The sequence below is a fragment of the Bos mutus genome, chromosome 16, assembly GCF_027580195.1.
Source record: "Bos mutus isolate GX-2022 chromosome 16, NWIPB_WYAK_1.1, whole genome shotgun sequence".
Classification (NCBI taxonomy): Eukaryota; Metazoa; Chordata; class Mammalia; order Artiodactyla; family Bovidae; genus Bos; species Bos mutus.
Window position 1 is genome coordinate 31060430 of NC_091632.1, and position 22384 is coordinate 31082813.

A 22384-nucleotide genomic window follows, 5' to 3' on the forward strand; every position below is an offset into this window, starting at 1 on the left:
TCCAGTCCTGCCTACCACACAGTGAAGCTTAGAAATGGATCTGGGGGCTTCTAACAACTAGGGAGCAGACCCTGACTCTAACAGCGCTGTGACAACCACAGAGCAAAGAAGAGGCCCCATTCAGCATCCACATCATCAGTCATACCTTCTATCAATGGGATAATGGCCAGCACACACTGAGGAAAGATGCTGCAGGCATCCATACTATAAAACAGCCCTTGTACCAAAAATATTAAACAGACACAAGCTACGTAGAGATACTTTTACATAAAAATAGCCCTTCAAGACCACAGTAGATAATTGTTTCTCCTAAACTCATAGAATAAGAGAAATATAAGTAAAATGAAGAATCAGAGGAACCACTCCCACTTTTAATCTTTGTTTGAAAGATCAAGAGAATTTCCCTGAAAGAACAATGAAACAGACTTCTTCAGCTTAATAGACACCAAGTTAAAAAAGGAAATAATGAAAATGCTAGATGAATTAAACAGGGCTTTCATTAGAAATTCTGCTGCTGCTGCTGCTGCCAGGTCACTTCAGTCGTGTCCGACTCTGTGCGACCCCAGAGACAGCAGCCCACCAGGCTCCCCCATCCCTGGGATTCTCCAGGCAAGAATACTGGAGTGAGTTGCCATTTCCTTCTCCAATGCATGAAAGTGAAAAGTGAAAGTGAAGTCACTCAGTCATGCAGATTACTGTAAAAAAAGAACTAGAAACTATAAAGAGGAACCAAGAAAAATTAGAAAATTCATTTGCTGAGATAAAAACTGAATGTAAGGCAACATGTAGCAGATTGATAATGTAGAAGAATGAATAAGTGATCTGCAAGTTAAAATAATGGAAATCTCCCAGTCAGAAATTTCCCAGTTTGATTCCTGGGTTGGGAATATCCGCTGGAGAAGGGATATGCTACCCACTCCAGTATTCTTGGGCTTCCCTCATGGCTCTGCTGGTAAAGAATCCACCTGCAATGCAGGAGACCTGGGTTCAATTCATGAGTTGGGAAGATTCCCTGGAGAAGGGAAAGGCTACCTACTCCAGTATTCTGGCCTGGAGAATTCCATGAACTGTATAGTCCATGAGGTCACAAAGAGTCACATGTGACTGAGCGACTTAAATACTTTCACCCAGTCAGAAGAGCAGACAGAAAGAAAAATTAAAAAAAAATGAAAGCAATATAAAAAGACCTTTATATTATTTTGTTGTTCAGTCACTAAGTTATGGCCTACTCTTTGTTACCCTATAGACTGCAGCACGCCAGGCTTCCCTGTCCTTGACTATCTCCCAGAGTTTGCTCAGATTCTTGTCCATTGAGTCAGTGATAAAGTGTGCCAACCTACACATAATAGGAGTCCCAGAAGCAGAAGAAAAAGGGGAATGAAAATGTATTTTAAAAAGTTATGGCTGAAAACTTCCCAAATCTAAAGAAAGAAACAGATATCCAGGTATAGGAAGCACAGAGGGTACCAAACAAGATGAATTCAAACAGACCAAAACATAATTAAAATGGCAAAAGTTAAAAATAAAGAGAGGGTTCTAAAGGCAGTAAGAGAAAAGTGGTGGTTTAGTCGCTAAGTCATGTCCAACTCTTGAGTGATTTACAAGGGAACCTCCATAAAGCTATTAGCTGATTTCTCTACAGAAATGTTGCAGGCCAGAAAGGAGTAGCAAAATATATTGAAAATCCTGAAAGGAAAAACTTGCAATCTAGGATATTCTACCCACCAAGATTATCATTTAAAATAGAAGGAGAGATCAAGAGTTTCTCAGACAAGTAAAAGGTAAAACAATAGAGCAATACCAAACCTGTTCTGAAGGAAATATTGAAAGATTGTCTTTAAATAGAAAAGAAGCAAGAATCTATAGGAAAGAGCCAATCACAGGTGGAAATAAATTAAATGAGTCAGTAACACATTTTTTTTGATGAGTTTCATGGTTTTATTAACACAAACACAATGTGTACATGAGCTGTCTCTTCATTTTATTTGCTGCATAGCCTGATGTTGGGATTGCTGACTCTAATAACCAGCTGGACTGCTCTTTCCACAATGGCTTTTCAGTCTTTTCAGTTCTTGGAGGAGATGTGAGCAATCTCAGCATAGTAAGATTTGTTGCATATCAGCAGCACTTCAAACTCTTCGATGTTGTGTCCAGGAGCTTCCAGAGTCTCCTGGGCAACATGTGCTCTGGTTTCTTGTTGCTCCTATATCCAGTATTAGGCATCAAGATGTGGCCCTTGAATCTCCCATACACCCCGTTGTCAGTGTTTCTGGGTTTCTGCCAGTTCCACTTAATTTTGACATATTGATTTGACTGGTGTTGGATGAACTTCTTGGCCTCTTTTTGAAGATCTTGAACTTCACAAGGGGCCTGGGGGCAGTCATGATGCCAAGTAGGAGATGGCTGCCACTTCTGTATGCATAGCTGAGGAAGAGAGCAGTACACAGATTTTTAAAAATGAAATAAATTTTTTTCTATGAAAGTGATAACCACAATGAACAGCAAAAGGATAAATGAAGATGTAAAATAGAACATCAAAGTCATAAAATGTGGGGGAGGAAAGTAAGAAAATGATATTTTTTTTAGAATGTATTTGAACCTGTTTGACTACCAGTCTAAAGCAAGTGGGCTTCCCTGGTGGCTCAGACGGTAAAGCGTCTGTCTGCAATGCAGGAGACCTGGGTTCAATCCCTGGGACAGGAAGATCCCCTGGAGAAGGAAATGGCAACCCACGCCAGTACTCTTGCCTGGAAAATCCCATGGATGGAGGAGCCTGGTAGGCTACAGTCCATGGGATCACAAAGAGTCGGACATGACAGTGATGTCACTTTCACTAAAGCAAGTAGATGTAGGAAGGGGTTAACATACTGAAAAGCAGGGTAACCACAAATCAAAAACATACAATAGATTCACAAAAACCAAAAAGAAGAGAGCACAAGAATAATACAAAAGAAATCAAGCCACAAAAGGAAAAACTAAAAGAAAAAGAACAAAGAAGAAATACAAAGTCACCAGAAAAAAAAGTTTAAAGTGGCAATAAATACATACATATCAATAATTACCTCAAATGTCAAGGGACTACTTCTCCAATCTGAAGGCATCAGTGGTAGATTGAATAAAAAAATAAGAGCCTACACTACGTTGCATTGAAGAAGTGGGGAAAACCACTAGGCCATTCAGGTATGACCTAAATCAAATCCGTTATGATTATACAGTGGAAGTGGGAAATAGATCTAAGGGACTAGATCTGATAAGACAGAGTGCCTGATGAACTATGGACGGAGGTTCATGACATTGTACAGGAGACAGGAATCAAGACCATCCCCAAGAAAAAGAAATGCAAAAAGGCAAAATGGCTGTCTGAGGAGGCCTTACAAATAGCTGTGAAAAGAAGAGAAGCAAAAAGCAAAGGAGAAAAGGAAAGATCCAACCAGCCCATCCTAAAGGAGATCAGTCCTGGGTGTTCATTGGAAGGACTGATGTTGAAGCTAAAACTCCAATATTTGGCCACCTGATGCAAGGAGCTGACTCATTTAAAAAGACCCTGATGCTGGGAAAGATTGAGGGCAGGAGGAGAAGGGGACGACAGAGGATGAGATGGTTGGATGGCATCACCAACTCAATGGACATGAATTTGGGTGTACTCTGGGAGTTGGTGATGGCCAGGGAGGCCTGGTGTGCTACGGTCCATGGGATCGCAAAGAGTCGGACACGACTGAGTGACTAAACTGAACTAAACTGAATACGTTGCATATGAGAGACCTACTTTAGGGCAGAGGACACACATAGATTGAAAATGAAGATATGGAAAAAGATATTTCATGCAAATGGAAATGACAAGGAAGTGGTTGTAGCAATGCTCATATCTGACAAAATAGACTTTAAAGGTCATAAAGAAAGATAAAAATGAAGATACTATATAATGATAAAAGGAACAATACAATACAATCCAATACAAACAATCCAATACAAACAATCCAATCCAATCCAATACAAACAATACAATACAATCCACCTGATATAGAACCACCCAAATACATAAAATAAATACTAATAGATGTAAAGGGAGAGATTTATGGCAATACCTCAATAGTAGGAGACTTTAACACCTCACTCACACCAATGAATAGATGTTTCAGGAAGAAAATAAGTAAGGCAACAGAGATCCTAAATGATAAAATTCAACATGCTGTGTGTGCATGTGTGCTGTCACTTTAGTTGTGTCTGACTCTTTGCAACTCTATGGACTGTACTCACCAGGCTTCTCTGTCCATGGGATTCTCCAGGCAAGAATACTGGAGTGGGTTGTCCTCTTCTAGAGTATCTTCCCGATCCAGGGATCAAACTGGTGTCTCCTGCATTGCAGGTAGAATCTTTACTGCTGAGCCACTGGGGAGACCAAAATCTAACAGACAATTGATTTTGTCCAGGATATTATATCCAAAAACAAACAAACAAAAAACCAGAATGCACATTCTTTTCAAGTTCACATGGAGTATAGTCTAGGATTGACCACATACTAGGGTACAAAACAAGCCTGAATACATTTAAGAGTATACAAGTTATTTCAGGCATCTTTTTTCTGACCACAATTTCATTAACTAGAAATCAACCATAGAAAAAGAAAAGAAAAAATCTATTACGTGGAGACTAAGTAACATGCTACTAAAAAATGAATGGGTCAACAATGAAATCAAATAGAAAATAAAAAAACTACCTTGAGACAAATGACTATGAGAACACTACCATATAAAATCTATGGGATGCAGCAAGAGCAGTTCTTAGAGAGAAGTTCATAGTGATACAGGCCTTCTTCAAGAAACAAGAAAAATCTGAAATAAATAATCTGCCACTTAAAACACTGGGCTGGAAGAAGCACAAGCTGGAATCAAGATTGCTGGGAGAGACATCAATAACGTCAGATATGCAGATGACACTACCCTTATGGTAGAAAGTGAAGAGGAACTAAAAAGTCTCTTGATGAAAGTGAAAGTGGAGAGTGAAAAATTTGACTTAAAGCTCAACATTCAGAAAACGAAGATCACGGCATCCGGTCCCATCACTTCATGGGAAATAGATGGGAAAACAGTGGAAACAGTGTCAGACTTTATTTTTTGGGCTACAAAATCACTGCGGATGGTGATTGCAGCCATGAAATTAAAAGACACTTACTCCTTGGAAGGAAAGTTATGACCAACCTAGACAGCATATTCAAAAGCAGAGACATTACTTTCCCAACAAAGGTCTGTCTAGTCAAGGCTATGGTTTTTCCTGTGGTCATGTATGGATGTGAGAGTTGGAGTGTAAAGAAAGCTGAGCGCCGAAGAATTGATGCTTTTGAACTGTGGTGTTGGAGAAAACTCTTGAGAGTCCCTTGGACTGCAAGGAGATCCAACCAGTCCATTCTGAAGGAGATCAGCCCTGGGATTTCTTTGGAAGGAATGATGCTCAAGCTGAAACTCCAATACTTTGGCCACCTCATGCAAAGAGTTGACTCATTGGAAAAGACTGTGATGCTGGGAGGGATTGGGGGCAGGAGGAGAAGGGGACGACAGAGGATGAGATGGCTGGATGGCATCACTGACTCGATGGACATGAGTCTGCGTGAACTCCGAGAGTTGGTGATGAACAGGGAGGCCTGGCGTGCTGTGATTCTTGGGGTCTCAAAGAGTCAGACACGACTGAGTGACTGAACTGAACCACTTAAAACAGTTAGAAAAAGAAGAACGAGCAAAACCTAAAGTCAGCGGAAGGAAGGAAATAATATAGATCAGAGAGGAAATAATAAGATAGAAATTTAAAAAGCAATAGAAAATAAAGTTGAGTGGTTCTTTGAAAAAAGTAAACAAAATTGACAATCCTCTAGCCAGACTCACCAAGAAGAAAAGAGAGATGATCTAAAAAAAACAAAAAACAAAATCAGGAATGAAAGAGGAGAAATCACAACTGATACTGCAGAAACACAAAAACCTATGAAAGAATACTGTAAACCATTATATGCCAACAAATGGGACAACTTAGGAAAAAAGAAGACATTTCTAGAAACATATAGCATACCAAAATTGAATCAAGAAGATATAGGTAATTTTAACAGACCAATCTCTAAAGTGAAATACAATTTGTAATAAAAAGCTCTCTACAAACAAAAGTCAGGACCAGATGGCTTCATAGGAAAATTCTATGAAACATACAAAGAAGAACTTACATGAATCCTTCTCAAACTCTTCCAAAAGAGTGAAAAGAAGGGAACACTCCCAAAGACATTTTATGAAGCTGCTATTACCCAGATACCAAAAGTAGACAAAGATACCACCAAAAAAGAAAATTATAGGCCAATGTTTTTGACAAATTAGATGCAGATATTCTCAACCGAGTACTAGCAAACTGAATCCAGCAACACATAAAAAAGATCATACACCAAAAAAAGCAAACAACCCAATCAAAATATAGGCAGAAGACCTAAATAAACATTTTTCCAACGAAGGCATATGGATGGCTAATAGATACATGAAAAGATGTGTATCATCACTAATTATTAGAGAAGTGCAAATCAAAACTATGGGGTACCACCTCACACTGGTCAGAGTGGCCATCATAAAAGGTCTACAAAGAAAGAAATGCCAGAGAGGGAGCAGGGAAAAGGAAGTCCTCCTGTACTGTTGAAGGAATGTAAATTGATGCAGCCACTATGGAAAACAGCATGTAGGTTCCTCGAAAAACTAAAAATAGAGTTGCCATATGATCCAGCAGTTTCACTTCTGGGCATACATACAGAAAAAATTATAATTCAAAAAGATACTTGCACCCCTATTTTCATAGCAGTGTATTTACAATAGCCAAGATATGAAAACAACCTAAATGTTTATTGACAGATGAATGGATAAAGATGTGACACACACACACACACACACAATGGGATGCTACTCAGCCATGAGAAGGAATGAAATAATCCCATTTACAGCGTCATGGATGGACCTAGAGATTATCGTACTAAGTGAAGTAAGAAAGAGAAAGATAAGTACCATGATGATACCACTTGTATGTGGAATCTAAAATATGACACGAATGGACTTATCTACAGAACAGAAACAGACTCACAGACATACAGACTTGTGTCTGTCAAGGTAGGGGAGGGCTTTGGGAAGGGGTGAATTGGGAGTTTGGAATTAGCAGATATAAACTATTATATGTAGTATGGATAAACAAGGTCCTATTATATAGCAGAGGGAACTATAGTCTGTAAGAAACCATAATGGGAAAGAATATGAAAAAGTTGTTTATATACACACACACACACACTGAATCGCTTTGCTGTACGGCAGAAATTAACACAACATTGTAAATATACTATATTTGAATTTTAAATATTGCCTCTTTACCCAGGTCCTCTGTATCCCCTCCGAGCACCTCAGTATCTTACACCTTCATATTAGATCTTGATGGAACCTCTGAAACGACCCCTTTGTTTTACAATGAAGAAAGTTCAGACGTGAGGTTAAGCAGTTTACTCAAATGGCTCAATTAGGAACAGTAGTACTGTTTATATGAGAAGTGTGACCTCACAGCTTTAAATATTGTGGGAAAAGAAAAAGGTTGGGGGAGAATTGACCTACCAACATCAGGATTTCATCAATGACTGCTTCAGGCTTGGATATACTGATTTATTTCATGCCCGGTGTTTTAAAAGCTGGCTTCATTTTTGTTTTCTGTAGCATGCTAATTAAATGTAATTTAAAAATCTTCTTCCTTTCAGGTCAAGTGAAAAGTGCCAAATCTGTATAGTAAGCCACGATCAGAAAAGAAGTCAAGATCATACCTTCTATTGAGTATGTGTTTTAATAACAGGCCGCATCGTCTTCTATGTCTATAAAGGCAAACCTTTCTGTGCTCACTGAAGTTAAGAAAACAGATGTGGGGTTTTAGAAAAATGTTTAAATATGAAATTAAATCATGCTTGTTTTGTTTTATCCCATTCAGCATGCTTATGTCCAGACTTTCTGGCCTTGCCTCTGCCCTTGCAAATCAGTCTAATGTGAGTTCCAGAGAACACTTGAGTATGAGTCACTCACAAAGACCAGATGGGAGTTATAAAAGCTGCTTAGAGAATCTGACAGTTTTCTATGTAACTGAGGCAGGAGTTTCTCTTCAATTGAGGGTTTTTTTTTTTTTTTGTTTTGTTTTTTTTTAAGACACATTGACCATTTCCAGAGGAAAAATGTATTCTCCCTTCCTCAAAAGGAAAGCTATGGGATGACATTCTGGAGCAAGGAAATATTAAGGATGGTTCAGATAAGAGTCCTCTGCTTATACAAATATTAGTTTCTTACCTCCAAAATAAAATTCACCTTTAAGGTGGGATGTGGTCTCCTAGTGGGCTTCCCAGGTGGTACTAGCGGTAAAGAACCCGCCTGCCAATGCAGGAGATGGTAAGAGGTGTGGGTTCGACCCCTGGCTCAGGAAGATCTCCTGGAGGAGGACATAGCTACCCACTCCAGTAGTCTTGCCTAGGGAATCCCATGGACAGGTAACAGTTCACAGGGTCACATAGAGTCAGACACGACTGAAGTGATTAAGCACGCATGCATACACGTGGTCTCTTAGTAAATCTTGTTTCTTTAACCTCCTTCTGTTTTTAAATTGATAAACAGAGATCTGTTTAGTTTTATATTTAGATTTCACTTAATCTGTAGGTTTGACAATCAGTTCAGTTCAGTTCAGTTGCTCAGTCGTGCCCGACTCTTTGCGACCCCATGGACTGCAGCATGCCAGGCTTCCCTGTGCATCACCAACTCCCAGAGCTTGCTCAGACTCATGTCCATTGAGTCAGTGATGCCATCCAACCATCTCATCCTCTATTGTCCCCTAACTGTATTACATGTCATTTTCCTTTTGTTTTATATTACTTAGGTTTTAAATATAATTGTTGGTTTCATATTAGTGATTTGAAATGTCATTTTTTCTAGTTTGTCTAAGAGCCCCTGAACCTTCTGCTACTCTGTGACTTTCAGGAAAAGTTCTATAGGAATAAAATTATTCTCTTCTTTGTCCCACCCTAAAAGCTAGTTTTTCATTGTTGAAGGGAAGGAAACGAAATGAGCAGTTCAGTAATTCCTTGTCAGTTGACATTTTCTCAGGCACAGTTTTGAGGTAACACTGTATCACAAATGTAAAAGTTTTGAGATTTTTTTTTTTTAATGTATGAGCTATTCACATTTAGTTGCCTTGAGCAGAAGAGCAGGGCAGTGCCTCTCAGCCCCCTCATTGATAGATCTAGTGGGTATTATGGAGTAGTGCAAAAAAGGAGATCAGTGTTTGTTCCATTCTCTCAATATTATAGATTGTGAGGAGTCTATTCCCTTTAAGCACGGCAATAATTTGGGCAAAGGCCAGATGCCATTTTTGTCCTTTCTGCTCTGATTCTACATTTTCTGAGCCTTGATCGTGAATATGACACCGCTTTCTAGTAACGAGGAAAGGATTTCTGAATCTCACTTCAAAGATTCCTAGATAAGACTGAGTAGAAAATAAACTCTCTCCTTTATTTATCTTTATATCTTGTTCTTGAAATTCACATTGGCACCTTTATGTCCTTATGGTTCCTTTACTTTCTTACAGACTACTTTTCTCTTTTCAGCAGCTGCTATGAATATGTTTGTGTCCCCTCCTCCAGATTACTATTTTGAAACTTGATGCCCTCTGTGAGAGTATTAGGAGGCAAAGCCTTGGCAGGTGATAAGGTCAGTGAGGCTGCTGATGAGGCCCTTTACATAAGAGTCCCTAGATGGCTCCCTTGCTCCTTGTACCATGTGAGGTTACAGCAGAAAGATATCCATCTAGAATGCACACTCAAGAGAGTCTGCTTGTGTCATGAACTTGGCCTTCCCAGCCTCCAGAAATATAAGTAAATGTTTGTATATAAGTTACAACAAACCTTATGATGGGTTTGTTACAGCAGCCTGAATGGGCTGAGACACCAGCTCCTCTTCTTCATCCGGCTTCAAGATAGGGGAACTTTTCGAAAGTCAATGCTATCTTTCAATTTTACTTGTCAATTGTACCTCAATAAAGCTGAAAAAAGTCAATCCCAACCCTTGGGAAAGCAATCTGTAATTCTCTATTCCGTGATCTCTATCCCCAATGTTAGTAAGAACTAATCCCTTGGGGCACACATAACATTAATAGCTCTGTACTATATTCTATGTAATTGTTCATATATGAATTATAAGCTTTTTTTTAAAAACATATTTAATTGTTTATTTGGCTGCATCGGGTTTTAGTTGCAGCATGCGGAATCTTTTGTTGTGGTACATGGACTCTCTAGTTGTGCATGGACTCAATAGTTATGGCACTCAAGCTTAGTTGCTCTGAGGCATGTGGGATATTAGTTTCCTGACCAGGGATCGAACCAGTGTTTTCTGCATCGCAAGGAGGATTCTTAACCACTGGACCACCAGGAAAGTCCCAACTGTGAGCTTTTTCAGGGTAGGGACTTTGTCTTGTTTTTCTTCATTCCCAAAGAGCCTGTAACATAGTAAGTTAGTGAATAATAGTTTTGGCACCACCTTATTCGTAGAATTCACTAGTCTTCATTCATTTATAGAGCTTGTTAACCTTTGTAGAAATGACTCCTGAATCCTGTCTCCATATTTTGCTGTGCCAATGCCCCACGTCAACTTCTGCTCCTCCAGAAGATAGGCCACACTTACATCCAGAATTACGATTGTGTATTTAGTTTGTTCTCTATTTCTAAGCTTTCTTCTTGAGTCCCCTATTACTTTTTAGTCATTTGATCCTGGTGATTATCAAGGAATTCCTGAATCTCATTTTAAGCGTTTCACTAATGTGAGGGTCTGAATATATGTTTATATCTATAGATCTGTAACTTTAGTAAGTTTTGAGAGACATGGTGTATCTTGTGACTTAATGTTACATTGAATTATAGGTATATTTACAGGTGTGTCACAGGTCCTGATACTTTGTGAATCCTGTCTGAATTCTGTTTGAGCTATTATTCTGGTAGCTGCATGACTTTGAGCTGTACTCAGGTAGCTGCATGACTTTGAAGATGAACACCCACAGAGTAATTAATTACTATTTCAAAGTACATACTAGTAAATTAAATCACATTATTTAAGAGGTAGTAAAAGGTACATAAGAGTGTTCTGATTACTTTTAGATGGCGGTTCCTTAGGCTTTTGTGTTTTTTCATTGATTGGAAAACTGTAAAAAAAAAAAAAGAGGAGGGGGAGGAGATTGGTATGACATCATTAAGAAAACAGCTAATGTCTGTTATGACTATCATTTAATAAAAGAAAAGAAATATTAACGCCAGAAAAAACAGGAAGATATGACTTCAGTATAAGGCTCTACTCTTTAAAATTGAATAAATTAACTTTTAGTATAGACTTCTATGTTTTTCATTTTTCCATGTATGAGGGAACTCATATAATGAATTACAACAACTGGCATATGGTCTAGCCTTTGAGATATGTTGCTCTAGACTAAGCTAAAGCAGTCAGGTGCTACTTCGGTTACCATAATTGTGAAAGGCTGACAGTCCATCCCAGTGTTTCATCTAATTTGTGATAGACTGCATTTTCTAAGATGGCTGCATCTCTCATCCCACCTGCTCTTCTTCAATGTGATCGTGACATTCCTCACATAGAGAGGTGGTTCTCTGTTCTCTCTCATCATGAACCTGGGCAGGCCTGTAACTACAGTAAAAGTAAAACTATGTGACTTTCATAGATCATAAAAGATAAAGATGATACAGTTTCTAACTAGTTTTCTTGGGATGCTGGCTCTTGGAAACCAACCTGTGGAGAGACCTATATGGACAGGCACTGAGGCCCAGCTCGTAGCCCTGGCTGAGCTCCAGCCAGCGGTCATCAGTGATGTGGGTGAATCATCTTGGAAGCAGATCCTCCAGTTGAACCACCACAGCTGGTGCTGTATGGAGCAGAGACAAGCCTCTGTTGAGCCATGCCAAAACTGTAGATTTCAGCCAAATAAATAATTGTTGTTTTAAACTACTAAGGTTTGTGTCTGTTTGTTATGCGGCAATTTATAACACATAAATTTTAGAACTTGGAAGTGAGAAATCCACATAACAAACCCTAAAACATACGGCATTGCCTTTTGGGACTGGGTAGTAGACAGAAGCTGGAATGGGCTAGAGGAGAGTGTTAGTGAAAGCCTGCAGAGCCTTAGGTTATTAGCAGAATCTTTGAGGCTGTCTGGGAGGCTCTTGGGGCTTCCATGGCGGCTCAGATGGTAAAGAATCTGCCTGCAATGTGGGAGACCCAGGTTTAGTCCCTGGGTCAGGAAGATCCCATGGAGAAGGCATGGCAACCTGCTCCAGTATTTTTTCCTGGAAGATTCCATGGACAGAGAAGCCTGGAAGGCAACAGTCCATGGGGTCACAGAGAGTCAGACACAACTGAGCACAAACTCACGCACAGGAGGCTTGTAGTGGGAATTTTTAGGAAAGAGAGGAAAATGTTATTAGAAGCTAGAGAAAAGGTACCCTTCTTATGTGATGGTGGTAAGTTTGGCCACGCTTTTATCCAAGTAATGAACTCAGTGGTCCTGCTCAGGACTTTTCCAAATAGTGTTCAAGTGCCACCTGTATTCTCCTACTAAAATTGGAGAGAGATGAGCCTAAAAGGATCAGTTCAGTTTTCAAATAAAATTTAAAAGAAATATAAAGGATTCAGTACTTGCTAGGTTTGAAAATAAAATTAGTTCTCATTCCTAGCCTTTGTAGATGGCAAAAAAGTTATCAAACTAAGAGATGGCTTCTGGGAAAAGATAAAATCTCAGGCAGGATTGGGAGGTCATTGGTTAAGACCTCAGTGATATTTAGGTGGTATGTCATGGAAATGTTCAGACTCAGAAAGGCTTTGCTCAGCTTCAGACTTGAGGTCGGCTTTCTCAGTGCAGCTGGAAAGATAGCCTGTAGCTGCACTAGGGGTTATCACCACAACTAAAGTCAAATGGAAAGAGACCAGCTGTCTCTAGATAATAGATTGGTTTTGAGTCTCATGCTCTGAACCAACCATAGTGTTAGGGGGACAGAGAGCTCTGACTAACCAACCTGTTTTGTGCCTGTCTCTGTCAGACAGTGTAGTCTATCATCAGAAGATGGAGTTTGGGTGAGACTGACTGGGAAGCCTCTCAGCTCTCAACTCTCAAAGCCATCAAAGTATTCAACTGGCTCTACCACAAATCAAAAGTACAGAAGTTTTAGTCACTCAGTCCTGTCTGACTCTTTGTGACCCCATGGACTGTAGCCTGCCAGGCTCCTCTGTTCATAGAATTCTCCAGGCAAAAATACTTGAGTGGGTTGTATTTCCTTCTCCAGGACATCTTCCCAACCCAGGGATCGAACCTGGGCTCTCCTGCATTGCAAGCAGATTCTTTACCATCTGAGTCACCAAGGAAAGTACTGTACCAAAAAAGGTGAAATATAAATTTATTATTGCTTTTTTTTAAGCTTTATGGGAAATATTGTTGTGAGAGAAATTTGATCACCTCTGTATATTCTAGTTATGTGTTATCTCTAGCTCTCAGAACCATATGTAATCTAGATCTGACTCTATGAATTTTGTTCAGGGTTTCTTGAGGTATGGGTATTTTCCCAAAAGCCATGGAGAATCTGACTTTTAAAATGTAAAAACTGCATGACTCTTACTTGGAGGGTATGGGTGAACCCAATGAGCCTGAGGGGATAGCACTGGGATAAGAACTAGACAGAACTGGAGGGACATTACTCAGAGTGATGTGAGTCATGGCAGTTTAGGAGAGAAATCAAGGTGACAAGCAATAGAGATGAGGTTAAGATGAATATGGGAGAAAGAGCAGTGAACTTGGTAACCAGAAGGGCTCAGTAAGGGCAGGTTGGGAATGAGTAAGGAATGGGTCTCTCAGGAGACAGCCTGTGTACAAGACAGCTTTTAGAAAAACATAGTCCTCAGGATTTATGGTAGGAATGGGTCCAGTGACATAAAAGAACCACACCAGACAACAGCAACAAACCATTGTACAGGAAATACTTTGGGAGAATGGTGTGTGAGTGCTAGTGGTGGTTGTTGCAGTTAGGGCAGACGTAGAGCTGTTGACTAAAACCAGTCAGTCTCAAGAAGGAACTGGGGCTTCTATGTGTCAAAATGTCCTTGACACAGTGATGGAGAAGATTGACGATAGATGAAATCATCTCGTTGTGGTGGTGTTATCCTCGGTGCCCTGATTAGTGTGGTACAGGAAGGAGAGAGTAGAATTTCATTGTCATAGAATAACTCTCTTCAAAGTAAACTACAAGTTGATTAATAACTGATTCATTTGTTTAAATTTATACTGTATTTGATTTTATTGATTAGATTTGGCATAAAAAAAAATCACATTGGGTATCACAGAATTTGGGATGCATTTGTCCTATGAAGAATGGGTGATATTGTTTCTTCAAATCAAGGACCAAAAGCCAATGACAAATAGGAGTTAAGGAGAAAAGGGGGAGTGAGAAACTCCATAGAAAATAAAGGAGAGGCAAAAAAAGAGAAAATAGAAAAGGATGAATGAAAAAGTCAGAGAGGAGACAAGGCAGTTGAAAAGGGTTAGAGTTGAGGAAAGAAAACCAGAGTATATATTAAAAAACCATATAGGAGGAAGTTCTGTCTACATGGTCAATGACTATTTCAGCCATTACACCAGGCAAAGAAAATCAGTTAAAACAGTTATGTGTATAGACACAACTTGAGCATTAAGAAATGCAAGTTTCCCTGGGAACACTTAAGCTTCTTCTGGATTGGGGGTGGGCATAATGTTTGTAGCCAATCAGAATGAAAGTAAGTTGGGAAGCAACCAATAGGAATTAGGTATGGAAATAGCTTTCAATTTGATATCAGTTGGCAGTATTGTCCCTGGCAAACAGATGCAGAGCTGAGCAGTTTTTATAATTTTCAGTGCCTTCACCTTGGTTTCAACTCTGAACCTGCTTAGCCTTGGCTGAAGGTATTGCTGGTTTTGAAAGTTTGGAGAACTTGATTTGGGAGCAAGGCTGTCCTGACAAGTTGAGTAGAGGCTGTGAAGGTGCGGAGGATGTGAGGTGCTGCTGGAGGGACAGGTTTCAAGATACAGTGTTTTGAATCCCATTTCTGGGCTATCGTCCACTTCACGTCAGAATCACTGTGACTTTCAGACCCAACAGATGCAAAGCAAAGATCCAGATATTATTGGGGATACTTCAGGAACCTCTAGGAATTTTAGGTTAAGGCTAGCTGCAAGGGAGAGAAAAAGAGAATGAGTCCTCAGGACATTCACATCTATTTATGCAGACTAGGTTCCACACAAGGGCAGCAGCTTGAGGGGGTGGGTTGGGTCCTGGGGTTGAAATCTAGCCTGTTATTCACGTGCTAAGCTGTGTGCCCTATTGTTAGCAAGGGGGAACTTTTTCTAATTCATTCAAAGCTACCATGTGATCAGACCTCAACTTTTGTCTTTTTCCTTTGTTTTTAGGTTATTCACATTCTTCTGCACCCCCATCCTTAACCAATAGGATTCAACTTTGACCTGTTTCCCACTTGTCATTTTGGAGTTGGAGGGGCCTGAGAGATTAAAAAGGGGCAAGAAATGGCAATAGTAGAAGAAAATTCTAGAATGATTTGTACTCCCAGAGAAAGAATTCTCCCTCAAAGAGTTCATCCAGTATTTATGGAGAGCCTGTTATGTGCCACACGCTCTGTGCATAGCCTTAAGAGAAATTAATAGTTGGCCCTGACCCTCAAGAAACTCACTGTTCCATGGGGAAGACAAACATTACCATATTGTACAATAAATGGTACATGCAAAAATCGATACCATCTCTCCCCGATACTTGTGTAGCAGTATCAGGAAGAAACACAAACGCTGCTATTAATGTTCCCATAGAACGTTCTTGGAGCAGAGGTGGAACAGGAGGTATTAATTTGTACCTTGTGGGCTCAGATCTGAGTGTAGTATAATCTTAGGTAGAAAGAATGTGGATGGATTGGATCCTGGCCAGTCACATGGTCTTCTTTTTTGTGTATCATAACAGGTTAGTCTGTACTAGTGAAAGTGTCAACAGTAAATCTCATCCAGGTTCATCAACTGGGACTGATAAAACAATGTCAAAAACTAATGTGTCCTTCTGGGTACAAAAAGAAGGTAACAGACCTGATTTACTCTGTGGAAGGGCCGCTGACTACACTGTTGGGAAGGGACATTTCCTGATTCTTGTATGGTCCACGCTTGTTTTGGGAGGTAGGTGATTGTTTTTACATCTCATCTTTCCTCTGACCTCTGAATCTTTCTGCAGAAAGTGATCACAATTACAACAAAAGAAGAAAACCAATGAAATTATAAGATGTGAGTGAATGATATCAATCTTGTTTCATTTATTTATAAGTCTGATCTCTACTATGCTCCTTCATTCATTCATGACATTTGCTGAGCATAGCAGTGTGGAGAATATGAAAGTTCTTAGCCTCAAGGAGGCTTTTCGTGTGGGAGACAGACAGACACATAATTGCAATGCAGTGTCATTATTATAACTTTAAAGGTATAGTCCAGAATCTCTGGTAACAAAGGAGAGGGAGAGCTTTACACTGCCTGGCTTCCTTCTTGCCTGCCAGGCCTGCTGCTGCTGCTAAATCGATTCAGTCGTGTCCGACTCTGTGTGACCCCAGGGATGGCAGCCCACTAGGCTCCTCCGTCCCTGGGATTCTCCAGGCAAGAACACTGGAATGGGTTGCCATTTCCTCCTCCAGTGCCTGAAAGTGAAAAGTGAAAGTGAAGTTGCTCAGTTGTGTCTGACTCCTAGCGACCCCATGGACTGCAGCCTACCAGGCTCCTCCGTCCATGGGATTTTCCAGGCAAGAGTACTGGAGTGGGTTGCCATTGCCTTCTCCAGCCGGCCAGGCCTAACTTGACCTAAATATCTGGGATGAGGGGAGGGCAAATAGAACCCAGATACATGGTTCACAATTTGTTTAGTTAACATCATCCTTTTGTCCATTCTACTATGACTTTTGATGTGCTTTTTCTTTAGGGAAGATGTACCATTCCACCCACTGGGAATTAGGAAAAGTTTTACCTATAAGGTCTCTTACACAATGATAAAGTATTCAATAGGCATGAAGAATGATATTCATGCAGATAAAACAACATATTAAAAAACACAGATGCTTTATTCCATAATTCAACACTAGTGATTAGAGAACATTTTCTAGTTCCCTTAAAAATTTTTTTCATTTGGGCAAAATGTCAGCTGGTTTAAAATGCTTTCTGGAACAAAAGTGAGTTTTAGTTGCTCAGTCGTGTCAAACTCTTTGCCACTCCATGGTCTGTCTGTCCATGGAATTCTCCAGGCAAGAATACTAGAGTGGGTTGCCATTCCCTTCTCTAGGGGATCTTCCCATCTCAGGGGTTGAACCTGGGTCTCGTGTATTCCAGGCACATTCTTTACCAGGGAAACTGGTACAAAGACTACAGAGAAGCAACAAAGCAAACACCCATGAAGAACTTCAATTTTACTCCCATTAGGGAGTGAAATTGCTTTCTCTGGGGTCTTTAAAATGCTCATCATCAACCTTGGTCCCTTTTGGTACAATAAAGTGCTGCTGACCATGAATCTCACTAGCTTTAGATCTTTTATGATTACATAGAGACAGGTGCTCCAAGCAGTAAAGGGCATTGCAGAAATTGCTTGAGAAACATTTCTCTGGCTAACCTTATGCATAAGTGTTCAAAAATATTTACTGATTTGTCATGACCTGTAGGTGAAAGGCAAGAAATACAGACTCTGAGAGGCCAATGAGTCTCACCTTAGGCATAAGTTAACTGGATTGTAATCTATATAGTGCCTCTGGAAGTGATGAGCTGAATAATCTTAGAGTAGGAAGTTTTAGGGGCTTCCTAGGTAGTGCTGGAGACATGGGTTTGATCCCTGGGTTGGGAAGATCCCCTGGAGGAGAGCATGGCAACCTACTCCAGTATTCTTGCCTGGAGAATCCCATGGATGGAAGAGCCTGGTGTGATACAGTCCATGGGGTTGCACAGAGTTGGACATAACTGAAATGACTTAGCACGCATGCATGGAGGGAGTTTTAAGGCAAGAAGATTCATATAAACAGAATAGCTAGTGTCCTTTAACACTTAATTGGTAAAGGAAGTTTTCCCTATGATTAGATTTCATTTAAAAGTATTTCTGGTGTTTAAGAAAACTACAGAATATATGTTACTATAGCTTAGGATGAGTAGTGATTAACATGTAGTAAGACATTGCAAGATGGCAAAGTAGGAGGACGTGGGTTCATCATCTGCGATAACTCCAAAATTACAACTCACTGCTGAACAACCATTGGCAGGAGAATGTTTGACCCCACCAAAAAAAGATACCCCATGTCCAAGGGCAAAGGAGAGCCCCAGCAAAATGGTAGGAGGGGTGAAATCGCACTTAGAATCAAACCCCATACCTGCCAGAGATGCTTGGAGGGCTCAAAGAAAACATTCTGCGTACCAGGAGATGCCACAGAGACTGAGCCAGACCTGCCTTTGAGTGTTTGAGTGTCTCATGTGGAGGTGTAGGTCAGCAGTGGCCTGCCGCAGGGGCAGAGGCTCTGGGGTGCAGCAGACCTGGGTATGGCATAAGCCCTCTTGGAGGAGGTCGCCATTAACCACACCATAGCGCTGAAGGAACTTAGAAAGGACTGGGGAAACAGACCCTTGGAGGGTACAAACAAAACCTTGTATGCACCAGGACCCAGGAGAAAGGAGCAGTGACCCCACAAGAGACCCAGACTTGCCCGTGAGTGTTCAGGAGTCTCTGGCAGAGGCTTGGGTCAGTGGTAGCCTGCTGCAGGGTCAGGGGCACTGAGTGTGGCATTGTGTGCATGGGACCTTTTGAAGGAGGTCCCCATTATCTTCATTACCTCCACCATAGTTTGGCCTCAGGTCAAACAACAGGGAGGGAACACAGCCCCACCCATCAACAGAAAATTGGATTAAAGATTTATGGAGCATGGCCCCACTCAATAGAACAGACCCAGTTTCTACCTCAGTCAGTCTCTGCCATCAGGAAGCTTCCATAAGTCTCTTATTCTTATCCAAGAGGGCAGACAGAATGAAAACCATAATCACAGACAACTAATCAAGCTGATCACATGGACCACAGCCTTGTCTAAGTCAATGAAACTATGAGCCATGCCGTGTAGGGCCATCCAAGACACATGGGTCATGGTGGAGAGTTCTGACAAAATGTGGTCCACTGGAGAAGGGAAGGGCAAACCACTTCAATATTCTTGCCTTGAGAACCTCATGAACAGTCAGTCAGTTCAGTCGTGTCTGACTCTTTGCAACCCCATGAATCGCAGCACGCCAGGCCTCCCTGTCCATCACCAGCTTCCAGAGTTCCCTCAAATTCAAGTCCATCGAGTTGGTGATGCCATCCAGCCATCTGATCCTCTGTCGTCCCGTTTTCTTCCTGCCCCCAATCCCTCAAAAGGCAAAAAGATAGGACACTAAAAGATGAACTCCCCTGGTCGGTAGGTGCCCAATGTGCTACTGGAGATCAGTGCAGAAATAACTCCAGAAAGAATGAAGAGATGGAGCTAAAGCAAAAACAACACCCAGTTGTGGATGTGACTGGTGATGGAAGTAAAGTCCAGTGCTGTAAAGAGCAATATTGCTTCGGAACCTGGAATGTTAAGTCCATGAACCAAGGCAAATTGGAAGTGGTCAAATAGGAGATGGCAAGAGTGAATATCGACATTTTAGGAATCAGTGAACCAAAATGGACTGGAATGGGTGAATTTAACTCAGATGACCATTGTATCTACTACTGTGTGCAAGAATCCCTTAGAAGAAATGGAGTAGCAGTCATAGTCAGCAAGAGTCTGAAATGCAGTACCTGCATGCAATCTCAAAAATGACAGAATGATCTCTGTTCATTTCCAAGGCAAACCATTCAATATCACAGTAATCCAAGTCTATGCCCCACCAGTAATGTTGAAGAAGCTGAAGTTGAGTGGTGCTATGAAGACCTACAAGACCTTCTAGAACTAACACCCCAAAAAGATGTCCTTTTCATTATAGGGGACTGGAATGCGAAAGTAGGAAGTCAGGAGATGTCTGGAGTAACAGGCAAATTTGGCCTTGGAGTACAAAATGAAGTAGGTCAAAGGCTAATAGAGTTTTGCCAAGAGAATGCAATGGTCATAGCAAACACCCTCTTCCTACAACACAAGAGAAGACTTATACATGGACATCACCAGATGGTCAATACTGAAATCAGATTAATTATATTCTTTGCAGCCAAAGATGGAGAAGCTCTATACATTCAGCAAAAACAAGACTGGGAGCTGACTGTGGCTCAGATTGTGAAGTCTTTATTGCCAAAGAAAGAAAGTGAAGTTGCTCAGTTGTGTCCAACTCTCTGCGACCCCATGGACTGTAGCCTACCAGGCTCCTCCGTCTATGGGATTCTCCAGGCAAAAGTACTGGAGTGGGTTGCCATTTCCTTCTCCAGGGGATCTTCCCAACCCTGGGATTGAATCCAGGTCTGCATTGCAGGCAGATGCTTTGCCATCTAAGCCACCAGGAAAGCCCAATTCAGACTTAAATTGAAGAAAGTAGGGAAAACCACTAGACCCTTCAGGTATAACTTCAGTCAGTTCCCTTACAATTATATAGTGGAAGTGAGAAATAGATTTAAGGGATTAGATCTGATACAGTGCCTGAAGAACAATGGATGGGGGTTTGTGACATTGTACAGGATGCAGTGATCAAGACCATCCCCAAGAAAAACAGATATGCAAAAAGGCCAAATGGTTGTCTGAGGAGGCCTTACAAATAGCTGAGAAAAGAGAAGTGAAAGGTAAAGGAGAAAAGGAGAGATATTCCCATTTGAATACAGAGTTCAAAGAATAGCAAGGAAAGATAAGAAAGCCTTCTTTAGTGATCAATACAAAGAACTAGAGGAAAACAACAGAATGGGAAAGACTAGAGATCTCTTCAAGAAAATTAGAGATACCAAGGGAACATTTCATGCACAGATGGGCACAATAAAGGACAGAAATGGTATGGACCTAACAGAAGCAGAAGATATTAAGAAGAGGTAGCGAGAATAAACAGAATAACTGCACATAAAAGATCTTCATGACCCAGATAACCACAATGGTGTGATTACTCACCTTGAGCCAGACATCCTCGAATGTGAAATCAAGTGGGCCTTAGAAAGCATCACTAAGAACAAAGCTAGTGGCGGTGATGTAATTCCAGTTGAGCTGTTTCAAATCATAAAAGATGATGCTATTAAAGTGTTGCACTCAGTATGGCAGCAAATTTGGAAAACTCAGCAGTGTCCACAGACTGGAAAAGGTCAGTTTTCATTCCAATCCCAAAGAAAGGCAATGCCAAAGAATGCTCAAACTACCACACAATTGTGCTCATCTCACACACTAGGAAAGTAGTGCTCAAAATTCTCCAAGCCAGGCTTCAACAATACATGAACCTTGAACTCCCACATGTTCAAGCTGGTTTTAGAAAAGGCAGAGGAACCAGAGATCAAATTGCCAACATTCGTTGGATTATTGAAAAAGCAAGAGAGTTCCAGAAAAACATCTACTTCTGCTTTATTGACTGTGCCAAAGCCTTTGACTGTGTGGATCACTACAAACTGTGGAAAATTCTTAAAGAGATGGGAATACCAGACAATCTTACCTGCATCATGATAAATCTGTATGCAGGTCAAGAAGCAAGAGTTAGAACTGGACATGGAACAGCAGACTGTTTCCAAATAGGAAAAGGAGTACATCAAGGCTGTATATTGTCACTTTGCTTATTTAACTTATATGCAGAGTACATCATGCAAAATGCCAGGCTGGATGAAGTACAAGCTGGAATCAAGATTGCCGGGAGAATATCAATAACTTCAGATATGCAAATGACACCACACTTCTGGCAGAAAGCAAAGAAGAACTAAAGAGCCTCTTGATGAAAGTGAAAGAGGAGAGTGAAAAAGTTGGCTTAAAGCTTAACATTCAGAAAACTAAGATCATGGCATCCGGTCCCATCACTTCACGGCAAATAGATGGGGAAAGAACGGAAACAGTGACTGACTTTATTTTTTGGGCTCCAAAATCACTGCAGATGGTGACTGCAGCCATGAAGTTAAAAGACCCTTGCTCCTTGAAAGAAAAGCTATGATCAACCTAGACAGCATATTAAAAAGCACAGACATTACTTTGCCAACAAAGGTCCATCTAGTCAAGGCTATGGTTTTTCCAGCAGTCATGTATGAATGTGAGAGTTGGACCATAAAGAAGGCTGAGTGTGGAAGAATTGATGCTTTTGAACTGTGGTGTTGGAG

The 22384-nt window shown here is 40.7% G+C and overlaps 1 protein-coding gene and 1 pseudogene across 2 annotated transcripts in view; one reads left to right on the plus strand and one right to left on the minus strand.

Moving 5' to 3' along the window:
- The window catches only part of LOC102287883 (ankyrin repeat domain-containing protein 45), a 150434-nt gene that overhangs the window by 35488 nt on the left and 92562 nt on the right, over positions 1–22384 (plus strand). Inside the window, exon 1 of one of the 2 annotated variants that reach the window (XM_070384930.1) lies at positions 16041–16278. The exons of the other annotated variant lie outside the window; for it this stretch is intronic. Within the exon in view, the coding sequence (XP_070241031.1) occupies positions 16044–16278 (235 nt within the window). The 5' untranslated portion in view covers positions 16041–16043. Of the gene's footprint in view, positions 1–16040; positions 16279–22384 lie in introns of those variants that run through there. 2 annotated transcript variants of the gene reach the window in all.
- On the minus strand, positions 1931–2618 carry LOC102287596 (putative large ribosomal subunit protein eL32'; annotated as a pseudogene).